The 19,663-nt window shown below is 36.7% G+C and overlaps 1 protein-coding gene across 1 annotated transcript; it reads left to right on the top strand.

Moving 5' to 3' along the window:
• The first annotated feature begins 6,785 nt into the window (after positions 1-6,785).
• LOC131336185 (probable indole-3-acetic acid-amido synthetase GH3.1) lies at positions 6,786-10,179 on the top strand. Its single transcript, XM_058371927.1, has 4 exons — positions 6,786-7,180; positions 7,677-7,778; positions 7,959-8,404; positions 9,026-10,179. The coding sequence occupies exons 1-4, from the start codon at positions 6,858-6,860 to the stop codon at positions 9,961-9,963; spliced, it is 1,809 nt and encodes a 602-aa protein (XP_058227910.1). The 5' UTR covers positions 6,786-6,857; the 3' UTR covers positions 9,964-10,179.
• The last annotated feature ends 9,484 nt before the right edge of the window (positions 10,180-19,663 follow it).

Genomic DNA, 19,663 nt, shown 5'->3' on the forward strand with positions numbered 1-19,663 from the left:
ATCCGTTGAATTTTTTATGTTTGTTGATTAAGTCACCTACGTAATTTTTTGTCTCAATCAAGTTTAGGAAACTCTATCATCGGCACGCAAATTGAATAATAGAATGATATTTTTCATCCAATTAAGTGTCTAGCTATAAGCCATCAACTTCATTCTTGATACGAATGACCTAATTAATATTATGTAAAAGATAGACGATTTTGATAAAATAAAATAAAAAATAAAATAAACACCTTACGTGGGGCTCAGATGGTGCATTATTATATTTTAATGTTGTATTGAAATTGAACGATGAGATTTGTTGAAGTATGAAACTTCAAGGACTAACTATGTGATTTATTCTAAAAAATAATAACATTCTTTTAAAAAAAAATAGGAACGAAGGGTTTAAGACTTGAACCCCAGATCTTTTAGATAAATGTCAAACTTCAACACCTTATCACTATGGTACACAATTGAGAATTTGTAATTCTAAAGGCTATTGATTATATAATATTTTCTTGTATGCAAGGGCGTTATTTTCAAGCTAAAAATTTGAGAAGACAGAGGCCTCAAATGCCTCCGTCCTAGTGATGGGCGTGCACTTGTAGATCATATTATAGCTATGTCATTGGTGTAAATCAAAATGTCGATTATAATAATTTTGGACAATAAATTTACAAAATTATTTAGATTTTACTTCCACGGCCTAGTTCCAAGGACCACCATTAAATTTGAATTGGTACGCATAGGGCGAAGGTTTGACACCGATCCATGTGTTAAATATATAGTGCCAATTGTTAAGTGCACCGCCCTAAATATTGACAAGATTGGATATTAATATAATTAATTTCACCAATTACAAAAAAAAGAGTAATTTTCACACTCTATTTTTTAATATTCACACTTATTTTTTTGTACTCCATTTTAGTGTTGAAAGTGTATGCATTTGAGACAGTTGGATAATTATTTTTTTCGTGACCTCTCATTTTTCCACAAAGGAATTTTGATTTTTTGAATTAAATTTTGTAGAAAAAGAATTTGATTTAGACTAATATTTTGAGAGGAAATTGTAGTTGTATTCGAAAATTTGGGTACAGTACTTACTTTTTGGTGAATTTCTTGGATGAAAATTTTGTGCAAAAACTTCATTTTTAGTTTAAATTATTGAGGTATTGTGTAGGGACAAATAAGAATTCGAAAAATTAGTGTAGAGGGAATCGAAAATTAAGACAATATGGTGGAAATTTTAAAATTTAAAAAAATAATATGGCGGGAATTGAAAATAATTAGTGGTATTGTATTTTGTCAATTATAACTATCGTTTACTGAACATTCCGATTGAATTTTTTTTATATGACACGTTGTGGGTATGAAAACGCCAATTTATGGTGTTGTCATAACAAATTTAGTTATATTACTGAATTTGCGGTATGATATTTTGCTAATAATAACTATCGTTAACTGAGCATTTCAATTGAATTTTTTTATACGATATGTTGTGAGTATGAAAACGTTAATTTATAGTGTTGTTATAATAAATTTGGTTATATTACTGAATTTGAGGTATGATATTTTGTTGATTATAACTACCGTTAATTGAACATTCTGATTGAATTTTTTTATACGACACGTTGTGAATATGAAAACGTCAATTTATGGTGTTGTCATAACAAATTTGGTTATATTACTAAATTTGTGGTATTTTAGACATGTGTTATTACGGAATATTTTAATTAATTTCTTTTGGTACGACATATTGTGGTAAGAAAACGTCAATTTATGATATTGTCATAACAATTATGGTTTGTTATAAAATTTATGGTATTTAAATATGTTTTCTTTTGATATGACACGTTGTGTTAAGAAAATGACAATTTTAGGTGTTGTCATAATAATTGTGGTTATTTTCTAAAATTTGTGGCATTTTACAAATATTTTTGGCTTGGGCATAACAATTGTTGATTCTGGTACGACATATTTTGATTTTGTTACGGAATATCATACGAGTCAAAAAAATTTGGTACGATTCATTGTGGTAAGATAATGCCAATTTATGGTGTTGTTATAACATTTGTGGTAACATTATTTAATTTTTGATATTGTACGCATATATTTGGTTAGGGTACAAGTATTATGGATTTCAGTACGAATAATTATGGTTACATAATAACAATATTTTTTAATTATGGGTAACCTGCTAATGACCTGTTCAACAGGTAAATTTTAATGTACAAGTCGTAACTAGAATCATAAATATGCATTAGAAAATCAAAAATTGGCATAATGAAAATCACAAATTGTCATAATTTAGACATACGGTATACCCTATGTACCATAGCTTCCTCCTTTATTTATTGGGTTATAACCCATCTAACCCATTTATTAATTAGGTCTTAGTTGGGTCTTAATTGGATCAACTTAAATGAACTAATAAGTCATGAACATGACCCAGCTAATTTGAACCCTTTTCGATCGATTAGTCGATCTCCTGGTCGACTATTAATGTGCGCTAAGGACTTTCCTCTTGTCGTCTGTTCCACTCTCTCTTTCTACTTTCCAATTCTCTCTCTCATAGTACAGAACAAATTAACTACTCAAGCATCTAATTCTTACGTTCTCTCTTTTCCAATAGTACAAAACAAACCAACTTTCCAGATGTTAAGATCTCTCTATCCCTTCGAATTGGTAAAAATTTGGTGAGTCAAAAGTGATACAATGGAATACTTATCTCTCATCGAACCCTAGGAAAGTTTCTCTCTCTCTAGAACCTTATCCTTTTCTTCTCTCTCTCTCTAGCTTCTACGAGCAAGTTTTCAGCCGGGGTGGGGGTGACCCCCCCCCTCGTCCCTCACTCATCCTCCTCTCCTTCCCACTCGTGGCCTGCTTCCAGCCTCCAATTGGTCAAAGCAAGGGTTTGATTGAGCTCCGGCAAAGGCAGCTTCCGGCGGCGACGGCGCTCGCAGTCGGCGTTTTGTAGGGCTTGCTCTTTTCCGTCTCTCCACCAGATCTAGTTCGCTAGGGCAGCAGCGTGGTTCAATAAGTTGAGGTATGAGGGCAGAGGTTTTTTGGTTAGTTTTTTGGGCCTGTTGTGCCCTTCCCCCGGCTGGGTCTCCCCTAGTCCGGGTTTGTACCGGTCTGGTCGTCCAGATCCGGTGGGTGGTGGTGGTGGGCAAATAATGCTAGGTTTGCTTGGTTAGGTCTGGTTTAGATCTGCATCATAAGGGCCAGGGCTTGGCCCTGGAGCCGGTGTTCCAACTTCAGCTTTGGGGAGTATCCACGCATGGGAGATTCTCAGTCATCAGCGCTGTGGGCCGGCGTTACGAAGTTTTAGCCCAGGCGGATTTCTTCTTCGTTTCCCTGTGCCCGGAGCCTGCTCATGTCAGCAGGGGCTTGCCAGAGATGTCTCTCTACTGCTCTGGTTCAGGATCCAATCGGTGCCTCCATCTATGGCGGCGGGTGGTTTTTCCTCGACCGGGGTTTGGCAGGCGTGCATTAGTGGTAGTTTCCATGGTGGCTGTGATTTTTTCCATGTTTGTTGTGTATTCCTGTTTCCATCGGTTCGGTTTAGTTTGTCTCTGATTGGGTGCGTGCCTCAGGCCGGGGCGGCTAGAAGATATGCTGAGGGCCCCTCGTGACCCGACCATTTGAGGCGGTGAGACGTGCTAAGGCCTATCCTCTAGTTTGCTCGGTTTTGGCGATGTCCCTCTGTCACCTATTTTCATAGCTTTTCTTTTGTGATGGCTTGTTGCCCGTTTGCTCTTTCTCTGTTTTTGGATAGATTCGCTGTAATTTGCCATTTTTGGCTTTAATGAAATGTGTTTCAGATCAAAAAAAAATAGAATACTTATCATTCCACCACTGAATCTGGAATACATAGCACAACTCATTTTTGAGATACCACACATCAAAATACTTTGGCATGCATATGTACATACTAGTGTATACAAAGGACTCAAAAAGGTTATCTTCATACATACACAGGCAGTCAGGCACTAATTTAAAAAATTCAATGAAAAAATTAACCATTTTTAAGTTTTAATTTCTTACTTTTTTTTTGAATAAGTTTTAATTTATGTTTGCTATAGTGGAATTGAGATTCCAACCGGAAACCATAGTTAACTGGTTTGGTTTCAATATTTTCATGGGTCAATTTGGTTCTCAAATTTTTAGTGACGTAAACTACATATGATTTGGTTTTTGTTTACTATAGATTCAAATCAATCGAGTCCATGCTTACCCCGAAAATATAAAGAAGTGTTTTATGAAATTCTAGCCTATTTTAAGTGTATATCATATGCCCTTAACTCTACCTCATCGTAATTATTTTTGATGAGTTCATTACATACGTATAATAATACATACCATTTATGTAACCCAAAAAAAGAGTACATAACAGTGTTTGATTTTTCACTCAATGGTGATGTATATCACATTCTAACAGGAAATGTCCAATGAGTAAACTAGTATACCCATGTAGCACGCGTAAGGCGTAAGGAATTTGATCTCTATATACTCCGGCCTCTACAATATTGTTTAAGGAGTTACTCTCTCCGTTCCATAATATTTGTCCGGTCCACAAAACGGAGACTATAAAATAATATATTTCTTTCAAGAAAAAATTCAAATTTTTTTCACAAGTTTAAAAAACTCGTCAAGATCTAGTAAATTGTTGAATTTTTTTTCAACTTTTCTTACAAAAATTGTATTATTTTTACGTCTCCGTTTTGTGGACCGGACAAATATTATGGGACGGAGGGAGTATATTTTTGGTAGTTGTGTGATCAATTAGCAAAGCACCTCTTTGCCTAATTTTTTGACTTTTTTTTTTTCAACCAATTCAAAGAGCGAATTGAGATCCTCAAACGGTGTGGAAAAAATCAAAGAACAATTACGCGGAGAGACATTGCAATGTAACTTAAAAATAGTATGGAATTTTAAATAGAACAAAGAAGATCTGGATCCTCTCCGGTCCATGTTTTATATAGGAAGAGGCAATCCTGATCTAGACCGTTCATTGGTAGATTCAATAGTTCGAATTTTCTCATAAACTCTTCCGGTAAGAGTTTAAAAAAACATACAAATCATTGATATATTACAATAAATGAACAACCCCGATCAGAACTGTCTCCTGCAACCCAAAATATGGACAGGAGATGATCCATTTCCAACAAAGAATACGACATGGAAGGTTATGTTTTTAGATTGGCAGGATTATAATATGTCTCATGTGGCCATCTCCATAGTTTAAAAATGCCAAATATAATTCGCCAGCAGGGCTGCAAACGAACCAATTAAGTTGCTCACAGACATCTTGTGGGACGGCGTGCTAAGGCTCGGTTTAGCTTGGCTCATTTAGTAATCGAGCCGAACTCGAGTTTTAGGCTCAGTTAACAAATGAGCCGAGCTCAGCACTCAAAAACTCGGCTCGGCTCGCAAAAACTTGACTCATTTATTTATTTTTGATCGGCAAAGCAAACTTTTATAAAACTCGACCGAGGTACATCGAGGGGAAGGCATGGAGCACAAAAATGCTACACTGCCAAAGAACGCTACAACAGAAAAACCACCAACCGAGAGTTGGAGGACAAACAAAACTCCTAAACAAAGCTCCTCAAAGATACGACTAGATTTTCAACTTTCGAATGCCATCCAAGAATCCCTTAAATTCCTCCACCGTATAGATGTTGATATCGAATTTGGTTTTCATCCACATTGCCACTTTCGTTTTAATAGCATCCCCAACCTCCCTAATCACTAGAACAACATTATTGAAGACTAAGTTATTCCTAGTTAGCCATAACGACCAAATAGTAGCGAAAAAGCAAGCTTCCCAAATGTGTTTCTTCAATTTACGAAACTCGTTATCAAACCACCACACAGCAAGGTCAGCCAGAGATAATGGGCATACCCAAAGCATATGCCACCAGTCCAATATAATAGACCATACCCTCATTTTTATAAGCTCGACTTGTTTAAAGAGGCTCATTAAGTTAATTAGTCAGACTCGACACATTAGCTTATTTAGCCGAGCTCAAATTTTAAGTTTGTTTAGTGGACAAGACGAGCTCAAACGCTATAAAGCTCGATCGACTCGTTTGCACCCTATTAACTAGGGGTGTTACAAAACCTGACGAACCGAAAAAATTGACTGATCAGTTCGGTTTTCGGTGGGGGTGATGTCGGAATTTTTCCAGACCGAACCAAGCCGAAATCGGCTGGAATTTTCACCGGATTGAACCGAACCGACCAAGTATATATATTTTATATATTTTACATATACATACTTTAAATTAAATGAAAATTTTATATTTCGGTCAGACCGAAATCGCCGACCAGACTGATCCCATCCCAAACTAAACCGAACTCAATTCTAATCAGAATCGATCCTTAAAACATTTTGACCGAACCAAATCGATTATCAAAATTTTCACCCCAAATCGAATCGAAATCACCCCTAGACAATAAACCAGCAGCTAGTCACCATCCGTGGGCAAACTATAAAACGCAAAGACTCAGCTGAGCTGGCCCAGACATGGGCCTCCACATGTCTTCCCTCTTTCCGAAAACTTCCCAAGGCTAGCAGGGCCCCACTGTCCCCTCTCCTGCGAGCAACCACCCAACAGCAAAATACCTGATGTCGGCCCCAAACAAAACCACGTCAAAGTCCTTCCCAAACAGACAGAGTATTTACTCAGTCCAATACCCACCTATGCCCTCATCACTCGTGACATCCAAACTTACGTAACTGCTTTGAAAACCAGCTCCGTTCTTTCCCCTATATAAACCCAGCAATTGCTCATCAAGTGTTTAAAACCACATTGCCATCTTCAAATCTTAATTCTGCAACTAGCCATCAAATTTTTCCCATTGATCGTATGGCCATTGAATCGGGTCTGCCTTTGCCGATGGGCCCGCCGCGGGCTTGCGAGAAGCACGCCAAGGCGCTTGGGTTCATCGAAGAGACGACGAAGAACGCCGGCGCGGTGCAGGAGAGGGTTTTGAGGGAGATCCTGGGGCGGAACGCAGAGACGGAGTATCTCGGGCGGTTCGGGCTCCGCGGGGCGACGGATAGGGAGACGTTCAAGTCGAAGGTTCCGGTGGTTACGTACGAGGATATTCAGCCGGATATTATGCGCGTGGCTAACGGTGACCGCTCTCCCATCTTTTCTTCCCACCCAATCTCCGAGTTTCTCACCAGGTAAAGACTACTATAAAAATGCCTACCATTCCAAGGTTTTAAAAATTGGCGTTACGTAGAGTGACGGTTTTCCAAGCTTCTCATACCGTTATACCCCAATATATTGTTGAAAGGAGAAAATCACTTGCGTATAGGTTGATTATCGTACCGTAACGGTCCGTTTTTTATATACAACCGTTACAGCCAATACTCGACCTTACAAGTGATTTTGCCATTTAATTATTTTTCTCTCAAAATGAGTTTCAAAAAGTCACGACCATTACAATCGAATCTTGTTAACTGTTAACGTATCATTTGATACTTCCGATACCGTGACACGAGTAACAATATGTGTTATGATACCGTTATTTAAAACCTTACATCATTCTAACTAATAATTTCAAGAAAACATCACTGTGCATAATATTATTATTATTTTGTATCGCTTTTTGCATTTAAATTTTCTTGAAAAACATTTATCGTTTGTTAATTAATTATGGAATTCGAACTTTTGCAGTTCCGGCACATCTGCCGGTGAGAGAAAACTGATGCCCACAATTCATGAAGATCTGGACCGAAGAACATTACTATACAGCCTTCTCATGCCTGTGATGAACCTGTGAGTACTTAACACTTCTTGTTTTTATATCCACTTAATATTATCATACCAACTGTTCTTTAGAAAGAAAAAAAAAAATAGCTAAGGTGCGCACAAGTTGGTCCGAACATTGTGTTATCAAAAAAAAAAAAACTGTTCTTAAAAAAAATTATTCTCATAAATGATTTCGATTTCCTGCAGATATGTTCCGGGCTTAGACAAGGGAAAGGGCCTATACTTTCTCTTCGTAAAGGCCGAAACCAAAACCCCCGGCGGCCTCCTTGCACGTCCGGTCCTCACTAGCTACTACAAGAGCGAGCACTTCAAAACAAGGCCGTTCGACCCTTACAATGTGTACACGAGCCCTAACGAGGCCATTCTCTGCTCCGACTCTTTCCAGAGCATGTACACTCAGATGCTTTGCGGTCTCATTATGCGCGAAGAAGTGCTCCGGATTGGCGCGGTGTTCGCCTCTGGCCTTGTTAGGGCTATTAAGTTCCTTCAACTCAACTGGAAAGAGCTCGCTGAAGACATCAGCTCAGGGAAACTTAGCCCTAGAATCACTGACCCTTCTATAAAGGAGTGCATGGGAAATATCCTGAAACCTAACCCGCAACTCGCTGAGGTTATCACTAACGAATGCGAAGGTGAGAAGGTTCAATCAATTTTAACTAAAGAAATTTTTATGTGGCTCATATACAAAAGGAATTAATGCTCGAGTGGGAAAAATCGTAAAAAAAACTTTTAAAAAGAATAATGATACTCCGCAAGCTAGTGGTTGATCACTTCAAATTAAAGGATCTACCAAGATGACCTAATAATTTTAAAATATTGCCAGTTTCATGTCGTTTATATCAAGGTTATCAATTCCGTATTGCATGGGCTAATACGTACCGGTATTGTCTAAATCTGATATTGACACCTCTAATTTCATTCTATCTCAAACAGCGGTTGGTACCGGCAAATACCAGATGGTATTGAACTACTCTAATTTCACAAGTACCGAACAATACCGGTCAATATCGAACAAATATCGGATTAGTTTTTGTTTTTATTTTAATAAATGTGTATATTATACTCATAAATTATTTTATGTGAAAAAATAGTACTAATAGCAATAAATCCAAAAGGATATCCGGTATTTCACCATTACATACCGTACCAATAAAAAATTTGGTACTCTAACCAGTACGGTCTTCAAAACCGTAGTTTATATATTTGGATAGTAACAATATTTAAAAAGTTTTCTTTCCAAACATAATTCGCAGGTGAGAATTGGGAGGGCATAATCACGAGAATTTGGCCCAACACGAAGTACCTGGAGGTGATAGTGACTGGGGCCATGGCTCAATACATCCCAACTCTCGACTACTTCAGCGGCGGATTACCCCTGCCATGCACCATGTACGCCTCTTCCGAGTCCTACTTCGGACTCAACCTCAAACCCATGTCCAAACCCTCCGACGTATCCTACACCATCATGCCCAACATGGCCTACTTCGAGTTCCTCCCCCACGACCCCACCGCGGCCCCGCCCCTCTCCTCCCGCTACTCCCCGCCGCCCAAGCTCGTCGACCTGGCCGACGTCGAAGTCGGCAAGGAGTACGAGCTCATCATCACCACTTACTCGGGGCTGTGCCGGTACCGAGTCGGAGACATCCTCCGAGTCACCGCGTTCCACAACGCGGCACCCCAGTTCAAGTTCATAAGGAGGAAGAACGTGCTGCTCAGCATCGACTCGGACAAGACCGACGAGGCCGAGCTGCAGACGGCCATCGACAGCGCTTCGTTGCTCTTGAAACGATTCGATACTAACATCGTGGAGTACACGAGCTATGCGGACACGAAAACGATCCCCGGGCATTACGTAATTTACTGGGAGTTAATGGCCAAGAATCCGGCAAAGTCGCCGAGCGAGGAGGTTTTGGAGCAGTGCTGCTTGGCCATGGAGGAATCGTTTAACTCGGTGTATCGACAAGGCCGAGTCGCGGATAACTCGATCGGGCCGCTCGAGATTAGGGTGGTGGAAAATGGAACGTTTGAGGAGTTGATGGACTATGCGATCTCAAGGGGCGCCTCTATCAATCAGTATAAGGTTCCGAGATGTGTTAGTTTCACTCCTATTATGGAACTCCTCGACTCCAGGGTGGTGTCGTCGCATTTTAGCACGGTTCCGCCACAGTGGACCCCAGGACGCCGTCATTGATGGCCACAGAGTTGGCGTCAAGGAAACAAAAGTACCAAAAAGATATGGTTGACTACCAACCAACCAATTAGGTTCCAACCAAACGTGAAGACAATTCTCTCTCTCTCTCTCTCTCTCTCTCTCTCTCTCTCTCTCTCTCTCTCTCTCTCTCTCTCTCTCTTGTTTAATTGTGTCTTGTTAGCTATATATAAATAATAACTTTGGAAAGTGTCTTTGTTTTCCGTTTGTCCAAGTTTGGAAACAAGGCAATTTGGCCTTGTGTAAGAGTTCATATATATATAATCTGTACGCAATGATGCTTGTGTTGAAGAAATTAAAGGTTGAATATTATGTCTTCTTTGATCTCTAAAGTTGCATGGATTTTGGTGGTGAAAAGGTTGTACATTATTTCGAGTTTCCTGGATCATATTAGTACAGTACTTATTTTACATGTGCACTTCCCCACATGCGTGTGGACTTGTATTTGTGTTTTCTTTATAACTATCCATCTCTGTTTGAAAATACTGCTCCACACCGTCCGTGTATTTGAGTGTGAACATTATGTAACTCTTAATTTCTTCAAAAAGAGTAAATTAAACAGGGGTCCTAGTCCTTAGTCCTACTTATGTATTCATCCTTGTAATTTAAATGAGTTATGTTTGTCATCCTAACGTTTAAATTTAAACCAAAAAAATAAACGTATTACTACCCCTGATTTAAAACAAAAACCATTCCCTATGTAAACTTAAATTATCACCACCACAAAACCCCGAAACCTCTCTCTCTCTCTCTCTCTCTCTCTCTCTCTCTCTGAGACGTGATTAGATCGACAATAGTAGGCGAAGATGGATCAACAATAACATGCGGTAGGATAAGATGACGACAGATTTTGGAGAGAGTTCCATGGTTCAACACAAATGGCACGAATAAAAGAGTAATAGTTGTATCTCTCGTGGGCGTCTTAAATGAATTTTTTTTTGCCTTTACAAAAAAAAAAAAACCCAACTCCATATCCACTGAAGGAGACTGCATCTTTAGCTTTTTAAAACTCCAGATTTTGAAATTTATCATCATGATCCAAAATTTACTATTTTTGCAATTTGTGTTTGATTGAAATGTGGAATCGACTATTATTTGTGCCCTTTGTCTCAAACACATGGGAGCTTGTTTTTGTTGGGTTTATGGTAAATTTATTGTATTTTAGAGAATTTATTATAGTAATTTATTGCTTGTGTTTATGGTAAATTTATTGCTTGTGTTGCGTTTATGGTAAATTTATTGTATTTGGAAGAATTTATTATGGTAAATTTATTGATAAGTTTTGAAAAAGTGATAAACTTAATGTTGGTGATAAATTTCAAAAGCGATGAGATTAGAGACATAGGAATACTAAATTTTGAAATTGGTCTTGCACTAATGAACATGATAAATTTTGGAAAAATGATAAATTTGATAGCATTTCGGAGAAAATGCTACTCCCTCCATCCCTGAATAATTGTCCGGCACGCAAATCTAAGCCTTACAAAAGATGTATATTTTCGTTAAAAAATTTAATTTTTTTTCACAATCTAATAGAACTCATTGCTATCTATTCATTTGTGAAAAAAATTTGATTTTTTTAACGAAACAAATGCATTTTTTTAATGGCCTAGGTTTGCGCGTCAAACACTTATTTAGGGACAGAGGGATATGAAACAAGGGAAAATGACGGCCCATGACATGTTTTGATAATTAATACTTGCCAAGGACATACTGAGAACTTTTGTTAATGCTGAAAATGTCCTTAACGGGGTATTAATTATCAAAATACGTCATTAACCGTCATTTTTCCATTAAACAACGTTATTGAATCCATTATTTGTTGTAGTGAGTGGGGCTTCGATTATTTTTTTTTTTTCAAAACTTGTGTTGTCGCTGCCATAGTTCAAACATTAATTAAATTTGATTTTTTCCCTTTTGGTAAAATCTATGACATCGTACTTTCAATTGAAGTACAACTGATCCTGCAGGCTGATTGATGGGTAAATACTTAAGACATGGAGTCCCTCTTATAAAAAAAGGTTAGGTGGTCAGGGGTTTTATTAGTTTTTTTTTTTTTTTCCTATGACTACATATAATTTATAAATCTTTAAAAATGATAGTAATACAAAGATCAAAAGTATCAAGAGCACAACAGCATCACACATGACATGAGTTTTATTAGTGTCACCAGTGATTACGATGAAGTAATTTTTAATGAAGACATGACATTTTGACAAATTTTGAGATCTTTATCATTAGCTTGTCATTTCGCTTATTGCCCCAGGGTGTTCCTGTTATCTCTGAAAAACACAAACCATACCCTACTAGTGGTGATTAAGATGCTATAGCATGATCTCACTGAAATCGTCATAGGTATGTTCATCTCCAATAGTCTCACTAAAATGGAAGATACGAAGAACAACAAAAAATCAATACAGATTGCAGTGTAGAATGTTATGACTTATTGCTACATGTTCTTGGTCTCTCACTATGCATGCAACCAGAAACAACTTGCAAATGGAGTAGTACTTTCAATCATTTAGGCCGTCCGGCCAGGTACTGATCATTAATTAATTGTAATTAATGCAGGTATCTGTCCCTATAGCTCCTTTGGTAATAATCAACTAATAATGCATGTGACTAACTTTAATTAGTTAAAGTGGTTTGTAGCCCCACTTGATATATATGATCACATGGTCTTAATTACGTAATTAAGCTGTCAATTGACGTTTCTGTTTCTGTTTCTGGATTCTGTATCAATCAAGACTTTAAAGCAAATACCTACTTAGTTTTCACTAATTTAACAACTGTGATCTTCCAAATATGATTGATTAATTATTATCTGGCGAAGGGAAACGTCAAAGCCTCTTTTTTTCTTTTCTTTTTCTTTTTTCTTTTTTCTTTTTTTTTGTGCGGGGGGGGGGGGGGGGGGGGGGGGGAACATGGGGATCGAGGAATCCCTTAAAACTACGGAGTATTTGCAAAATCAAAATGATCAGCATCACCGATGACCCTAGCTAGCTAGTATAGTGACTTGGGATTTGTTATGCTTTGTTGGGGCAGGAAGCAGCAAGCCTGTCCTGGCTTCGATTCACATGGCTCGCCCTTCGGTTTTATACTTGTTTGAAAACTTAACAAAGAAAAACTAACACTTCGTTAGTTTCGGCAGAAAAATATTACTCCGTATTTCAATAAATATTTGTCAGAGCATGTTCAACAAGTATTTAGCTTTCACTATTGACGGACATCTATTGAAGACGTAGTTCACTATTGACGGACATCTATGGAAGACCGACATCAAAGGATCAAAAAACAACTTTGCTATGAATGCTTGGATGCCACAAGCCAGTTATCACTGTGGTAACTTTTCTGACACTCTAGCTTCAGATTCCGAATGAAAGGGCGAGAATTATAAAAGTCAATCAAGGTTTGTATCGGTCGCCATAAGAGTAGCGGGTGGAATGATGTGGTTTTAGAGTGCAACGTCATAGCATAATGGTAGTGGTTACCGTGCGTACACTTGATTTTATTTTATTTTTTTAATCTTGCACAACCTATAGAGGAGAAAACAACTGATCGAAAATCTTATTTGTTAGGGTTTAAAATGGTGTTTGACAATTTTCCGTTACCTTCTACACCTGCTCCTGTGTAGATTTGTAGTGTCCTAGATTTAGTGTCTCATCCTAGCATAAACTTCATGTTACAAAGCATGATAGGGGCACATGCTATTATGCCCAAATTAAGATTTTTTTTTGTAATTTACGTAATGATTATAGGGAAGAACATTGGGAAATCTCAACTCATACATGTCAATTTTCATTAATTTTTGGAACAATATAAATACAGAGATTAAAGGGAAAAGGATATAACAGCATTATAATCCAAAGTGTCTGACAACAAACTGATTATTGAAAGAAAGTTTTTTTTGATAACTTAGATGTCCAAGCCAACTTACACACACCTCAACTAACCCATTTGTAAAGAGCTCAATTAAAGCCAGAGCTCAATTCTTGCGGTTCAGACTGCAATTGGTTACTACTAGTGCCACCTTCATCCCATCCGCAAGAATTTGTAGGAATTAAATACAAAACAAAGGCATGTTACCATCTCGTTTTTATTGCCTCGATTGGTGGACCGATTGGAGATATATATGGATATAACACAAGATAATTATGATCACATGGACAATACTGAGGAGGCTAGGGCAAGAATAGGTGTGGCTAGCTATCACTTGTTTTATAAACATCAATGGAGAACACAGAGGGACATAAGCTAGGGTAGTTGTAATGTCGCTGCTGGTTTCATAACCAGAAGACAAAACACCAAAACCTCCAAAGTTTATATATGCCCATACATTCATTTTGGGCCGGGTCTTTTAGAAAAGGTGCAAACGGGTTCTCCGATTTTGGAATGACATGCTTGAAAATAATATGTTGTGTGGTTAATGGAATTCGTATCGTTTTGGCAAAAAAAAAAAACCTTCACTCCGTTCATGACCATTCTCCTATCTCTTTCAATGGCTCCAAAAATGCCACCACCGTTGAAAGTGAAATTGTGTTGGCTCTGTGATAAAATACAATTACGATTTCAAATTGATCTCATCACTATATCGATCGTATCAAGACTCTGCCCACCACAAGTCCGAAGTTGTTACGTAACGGACTATACCCGTTATGTAAGACTGATATCTTAAACCACATATACTCGAAAGCGGCGCTCATGAGGAAATGCATGGTGGTGGTCCTCTCACTAATTAATCTGAAACCACTTGCAGAAATTTCAACTCGCCAGCCATTACACTATTTCCCATTGCAGGTATCCTGTCCCTCCTCCGGTAATCAACTACTACTGAGATTGCAAGACTTTTGGTTAAGGTTTTTGTAGCCCCACTTGATACTTATATAGTCCTATAAATAAGCTTCTTAATTAAATACTCCTATAGGTTTTTTTCTGTCTGTTGATTCGATATCAAGAATATAAGCAAGGGAGTTACATTAGTTAGAACAAATCTATCTGCGATCTTCTAAAATTATAGATTATTTTTTTGAGGAATTCGAGACAATTAAAAAGATTCCAAATTAAACAAACGTTTTTGTACGACCAATTAAAGAGCTCTAGTGGATTTTGGTTGTGCAGCACTTGTACTCTAGGGGGCAGGGAACAAGCAAAGCTGTTCTCATGACTTGCATGTATTTACAACCTAGGTTGAATAAATGTTTGACACTAACGTCCCGTTTGTCAACGGATATAAGAGGCGGATATGCTATTACCCCATATAGTACATCCAAAATACTTATATTCGGTGTTTGTCACCAAAATATACATAGATTATGGATATAATATCATCCAGATATTATATATGTCCCCCTGCATGCAGATATAATAAGGATAAGGGATGAGGTAGTTTATTATATCTGCCTTCTTAATTACGAAAATGACACCGTGCTTTTTTAATTCTATATACATGTACTCATATCCACTCCAAAACAAACCAATTAAGTGTATCCATATCTCCTCTTCTATAAATTACTCAAAACAATCATCTGTATCGTATTCTCACTATATCTATACATCTTCCGTTTTATCATATCTCCCCTCATACTATATATATATATATATATATATATATATATATATATATATATATATCCATCCAAAATTAATCCGGTCGGCAAACGACCCGAACGTTTAAGAAAGAGAAGAAGATTAAAAAAAACTCTAATTGGTTAAGCATTTTTTTCTGATCGGTAAAAGAAATTTTTTATTGAGAGCTCGATATGGGTGCATCGAGAGTGATTTATATTTTGACATCAATCCTGCAAACGCAACAACTTTTTTTGGTGTACCAATTAGCCCCATCCATAAAACTAAGTTGCGTCAACAATATATTGGATGTTTGACAAGCCCAGTATTGTGTGCCTCAATTCTTACGGCCCATGTCTTTGGGAAATTCAGCCCAACCAAGCATAGGAGAATCCACACTAAATCTAGGGGTGAGCAAAATAACCATGAAAACGTGAATTCAATCCAAACTAATCCAAACCGAATAGTTTGGTTGGGTTTTTTAATAATATGGTTAGGTCTCGGTTTAAAAAAAAAAAATAGAAACCATGTTAAATGGTTTGGTTTATGGATTTACGTTAATGGTTTTGGTTCCAAACCGATCCAAACCGTGTGATATATATACATATAATTTATTTAGATATACTTAATAAACTTAATTTCCTTATCTAATACTCTATTCCACCACCCTATTCTTTTCTTTCACTTCCAATATTAATTTCTTAAACTTCATATTCATACAATTTCATTACGCTGAACATACACGGTTTGGGCTTAGTAAAGTGATTTCCTATTCTTTTTTCCCGGTAACTTATTTTCTAATGTATTCTATTATTATTTAGTTGGTTGATGTTAGTGAATTTTGATGATTTTAATATACTAATTTCTATTTAACTTTTAGTTTAAGTTATCTATGCAATATAATTTTAAGTACTTAAAATAGTTTATAGTGATGATATCTCAATTTTAAGCGAACCGTGGTTCAAAGCCGAAACCAAACCGTATTTGAATGGTTTGGATTTGTTTGGTTTTATGAATTTTATGGGTTGGTTTGATAATTAATACTCGCCAAGGACATTTTCAGCATTAACAAATGTACTTAAGATGTCCTTAGCATGTCCTTAGCGGGTACTATTAATTATCAAAACACGTCCTTAACCATCATTTTCCCCTGCAATTACGAGTACTTTTGGTTTATGGCATGCATATTTTTTTGGCTCAATAGTTACACATTTTTACGATCAGTTACGCATTTTTCGGTAACCAAAACTTTTGTTATCAAAATTTTTGGAGGAGTGTACCATAGTCTTCTCCAAAAAAGGAAGAATATCTTTCTCCCCAACATTTGTAAGGCCCTTTTGAAGGTTCTTTTCAATTCAGCTAGTGCAAGGGTTAGGAATATACTCCATCAATTAATCAGGTTGCCCTAACCTTTTTGGAGGCTCAACGGCGAAATCACAATGTGAAACACTGAAACTTTTGCTGTGTATATAAGTGCTCAACTAGTACCATTGATACAATTCTTGTTGCCTTTAATGTCAAAAAATTGCAAAAAATACATTTTGAAGGTTAAGATATAAACTGCCAGGTTAACATGATTTCATGTTCATGATATGAATATGACAATCGTGTATCGAACGAGAAATGTTGCCATGGATTTCAGATTATACAAATTCTGTAGATGAGAAAGAGCTTGTGTAGTTGTGTGTTGCTCCGATTTTATTGATTTTGCATCAAGAGTAATTAGCGAACCATAGAATCAAAGGTCATAATTTGAAAGATTTTTCAAAAAAGCATTCGTAAGTTCGAAGCCTACTCACAAATTCAAAAAGTTTCACAATTTTTGCGATCTTGAACTATAGTTTCAAATTCAGAGGCGTAGGGAAAAGGCCTTAGCACACCATTGGGTGCTTTAGTACTTCTAACGCTTTTTGTTTTACGACACTCACTACAAGAAAAATTCAATTGGGTGACGAATGAAAATCGTCATAAATTGCATGTTTTTCGTCACAAATAATATAGGTGACGAAAAAAAATTTGTTGACTAAAGGTTGTCGAGGATTCCTACCTGGTGACGAAATTTATTTTTCGTCACCTATAGTGCCTTTTGATGACGATATATTTCGTCACTAAAAAGTGAATAATTGGTGACGAAATTTTTTTCCTCACTTATTGTGCTTTTTGACGACGAAAAAATTCGTCACCGATGGGTCACATTGGTGACGAAATTTTTTGTCACTAATATAAGAAATCGGTGACGAAATTTTTCGTTGCGAAAGATGTTTTCATATGGGAAAAGAAATCCATCTTTCTTGCTCCTGCTAGGTTTCGAACCCGAGTCCCTTGAGTTTTTCGCGCAAGCTCCAACCAACTGCACTACACACACTTTTCAATAAATATTTGAAATATCTAATATATAACACATATGTTTAACATGAAAATATATTTCGAATGTAATTTTGGACCTTTAAACATTAGAATTAGCAATTTTGATAAACATGAAAGTTGTAGGCAATTGAGTTATTGTTCAAACCCAATTTGAATTATCTCAATCGGAGATTTTAGTAAAGAGTTATGTCCGAAATACATTTAGTGACAAAGCGCAATGCATAAATTTCGTCACGAAAGGTACCCATTTGACAACGAAATATATTTTTTGTCGCTGAAAGTGTTAAAATGGTGACGAAATTATTTTTCGTCACCAAAGTTAAGCATTTGGTGACGAAAAAATATTTCGTTACTAAATTGCTCACATTTGGCGACGAAATATATTTTTTGTCACCAAATGATTATCTTTGGCGACGAAAAATAATTTTGTCACCTTTTTTAAGCTTTCGTTGACGAAAATGTATTTTATCACCAAATGGGTACCTTTAGTGACGAAAATATTATTTTCATCGCTAAACAGGCATAATTGGTGACGAAATTATTTCGTCACGAAAGTTATCAAAATAGTGACGAATTTATTTTTTCGTCGCCAAATATACTCATTTAGTGACAATTAAATTTCGTCGCCACTTTTTCGTCACTAATTTTCATTTTTCTTGTAGTGACTACATAACATTCTCAAAAGTTAAACGCATCCATGCCCTAAGTACATACTACTTTAGTAAGAACTCTATCTCACATAAATTTGTGGTTTATAAGTGTATTATTGGGGCATTGCACTACATGTTAGTGCCCCAAGACTACAAAATAATTTTCCGCGAAACAAGAGAGATTTTGATGTAGGACAAAAATGGAGAGTTTTTGTATTTTATTTTTATTGTTTTAGAATAAGATTTTGATTAGGAATATTTCCGTTTAGATTAGAATTATTAACTTTCCGTATTCAGTTTAATTTTAATTTTTACCTTTATTAGGATTCTTGGTCTACAAGAATTAGGATTTTATTTTAATTAATTAGGAAATATCTTTTATTTAATGCCGCTTGTTTTGGCATGATTTATTATTTCTTTTACAGTAGGATTTCTAGGGTTAGGATCTTATAAAAAGGGGCTGTAACCTATTCAATTAAAAAACTTTTAAGCTTTTTGATCAATAATATTCAGAAATTCTCTCTTTCTTTCTTGTGCGCAAGATTTGCTCGTTACGACGAGTTGTTTATCTCGTTTGGACTAGTACGCTAACTAGTCTCTCGTGAGTTCCGCTGCGTCAAGTGGTATCAAAGCAAGGCTTTACCTGGTTCGATGACACCAAACAAAGTTGAAGACACACCCATTGACGTTGGTCGTGGTAAAGAATTTAACAGAATTCGCACCAAGGGATTTGCCCATGGTCAATCTGTTAAATACAAAGTTGATAGGAACCGCGTTGGAGGATTTGCCCACAACCAGCCTATTAACCAAAACATCTCCGGAAGATATTCTTATTATCAATTTGATAGTGAGGATGGATCTGAAGATGAGTTACCTGATGATTATTATGGATATCAGTCGAAGAAGCGACATTCAAGGTCCGAAGGATTTTATCGCACAGATGACAACTTTTTAACTTTTTAGGTAGAACCAATAATTCCTACTTTTCATGGGTATTGCCATCTTGAAAATTTTATTTATTGGTTTCGTAAAGTAGATAAATTATTTGAGTTCTACACGGATATTCCTGAAGAGAATGAGGTCAAATATGCGGCTCGTAA

The sequence above is a fragment of the Rhododendron vialii genome, chromosome 8a (assembly GCF_030253575.1).
Source record: "Rhododendron vialii isolate Sample 1 chromosome 8a, ASM3025357v1".
NCBI lineage: Eukaryota > Viridiplantae > Streptophyta > Magnoliopsida > Ericales > Ericaceae > Rhododendron > Rhododendron vialii.

Coding starts and splice junctions, on each gene's coding strand:
- LOC131336185 (XM_058371927.1), top strand. CDS start 6,858: ATGGCCATTGAATCGGGTCTGCCTTTGCCGATGGGCCCGCCGCGGGCT. Junction 7,181..7,676: donor ATCTCCGAGTTTCTCACCAG/GTAAAGACTACT, acceptor GAACTTTTGCAG/TTCCGGCACATCTGCCGGTG. Junction 7,779..7,958: donor CTCATGCCTGTGATGAACCT/GTGAGTACTTAA, acceptor GATTTCCTGCAG/ATATGTTCCGGGCTTAGACA.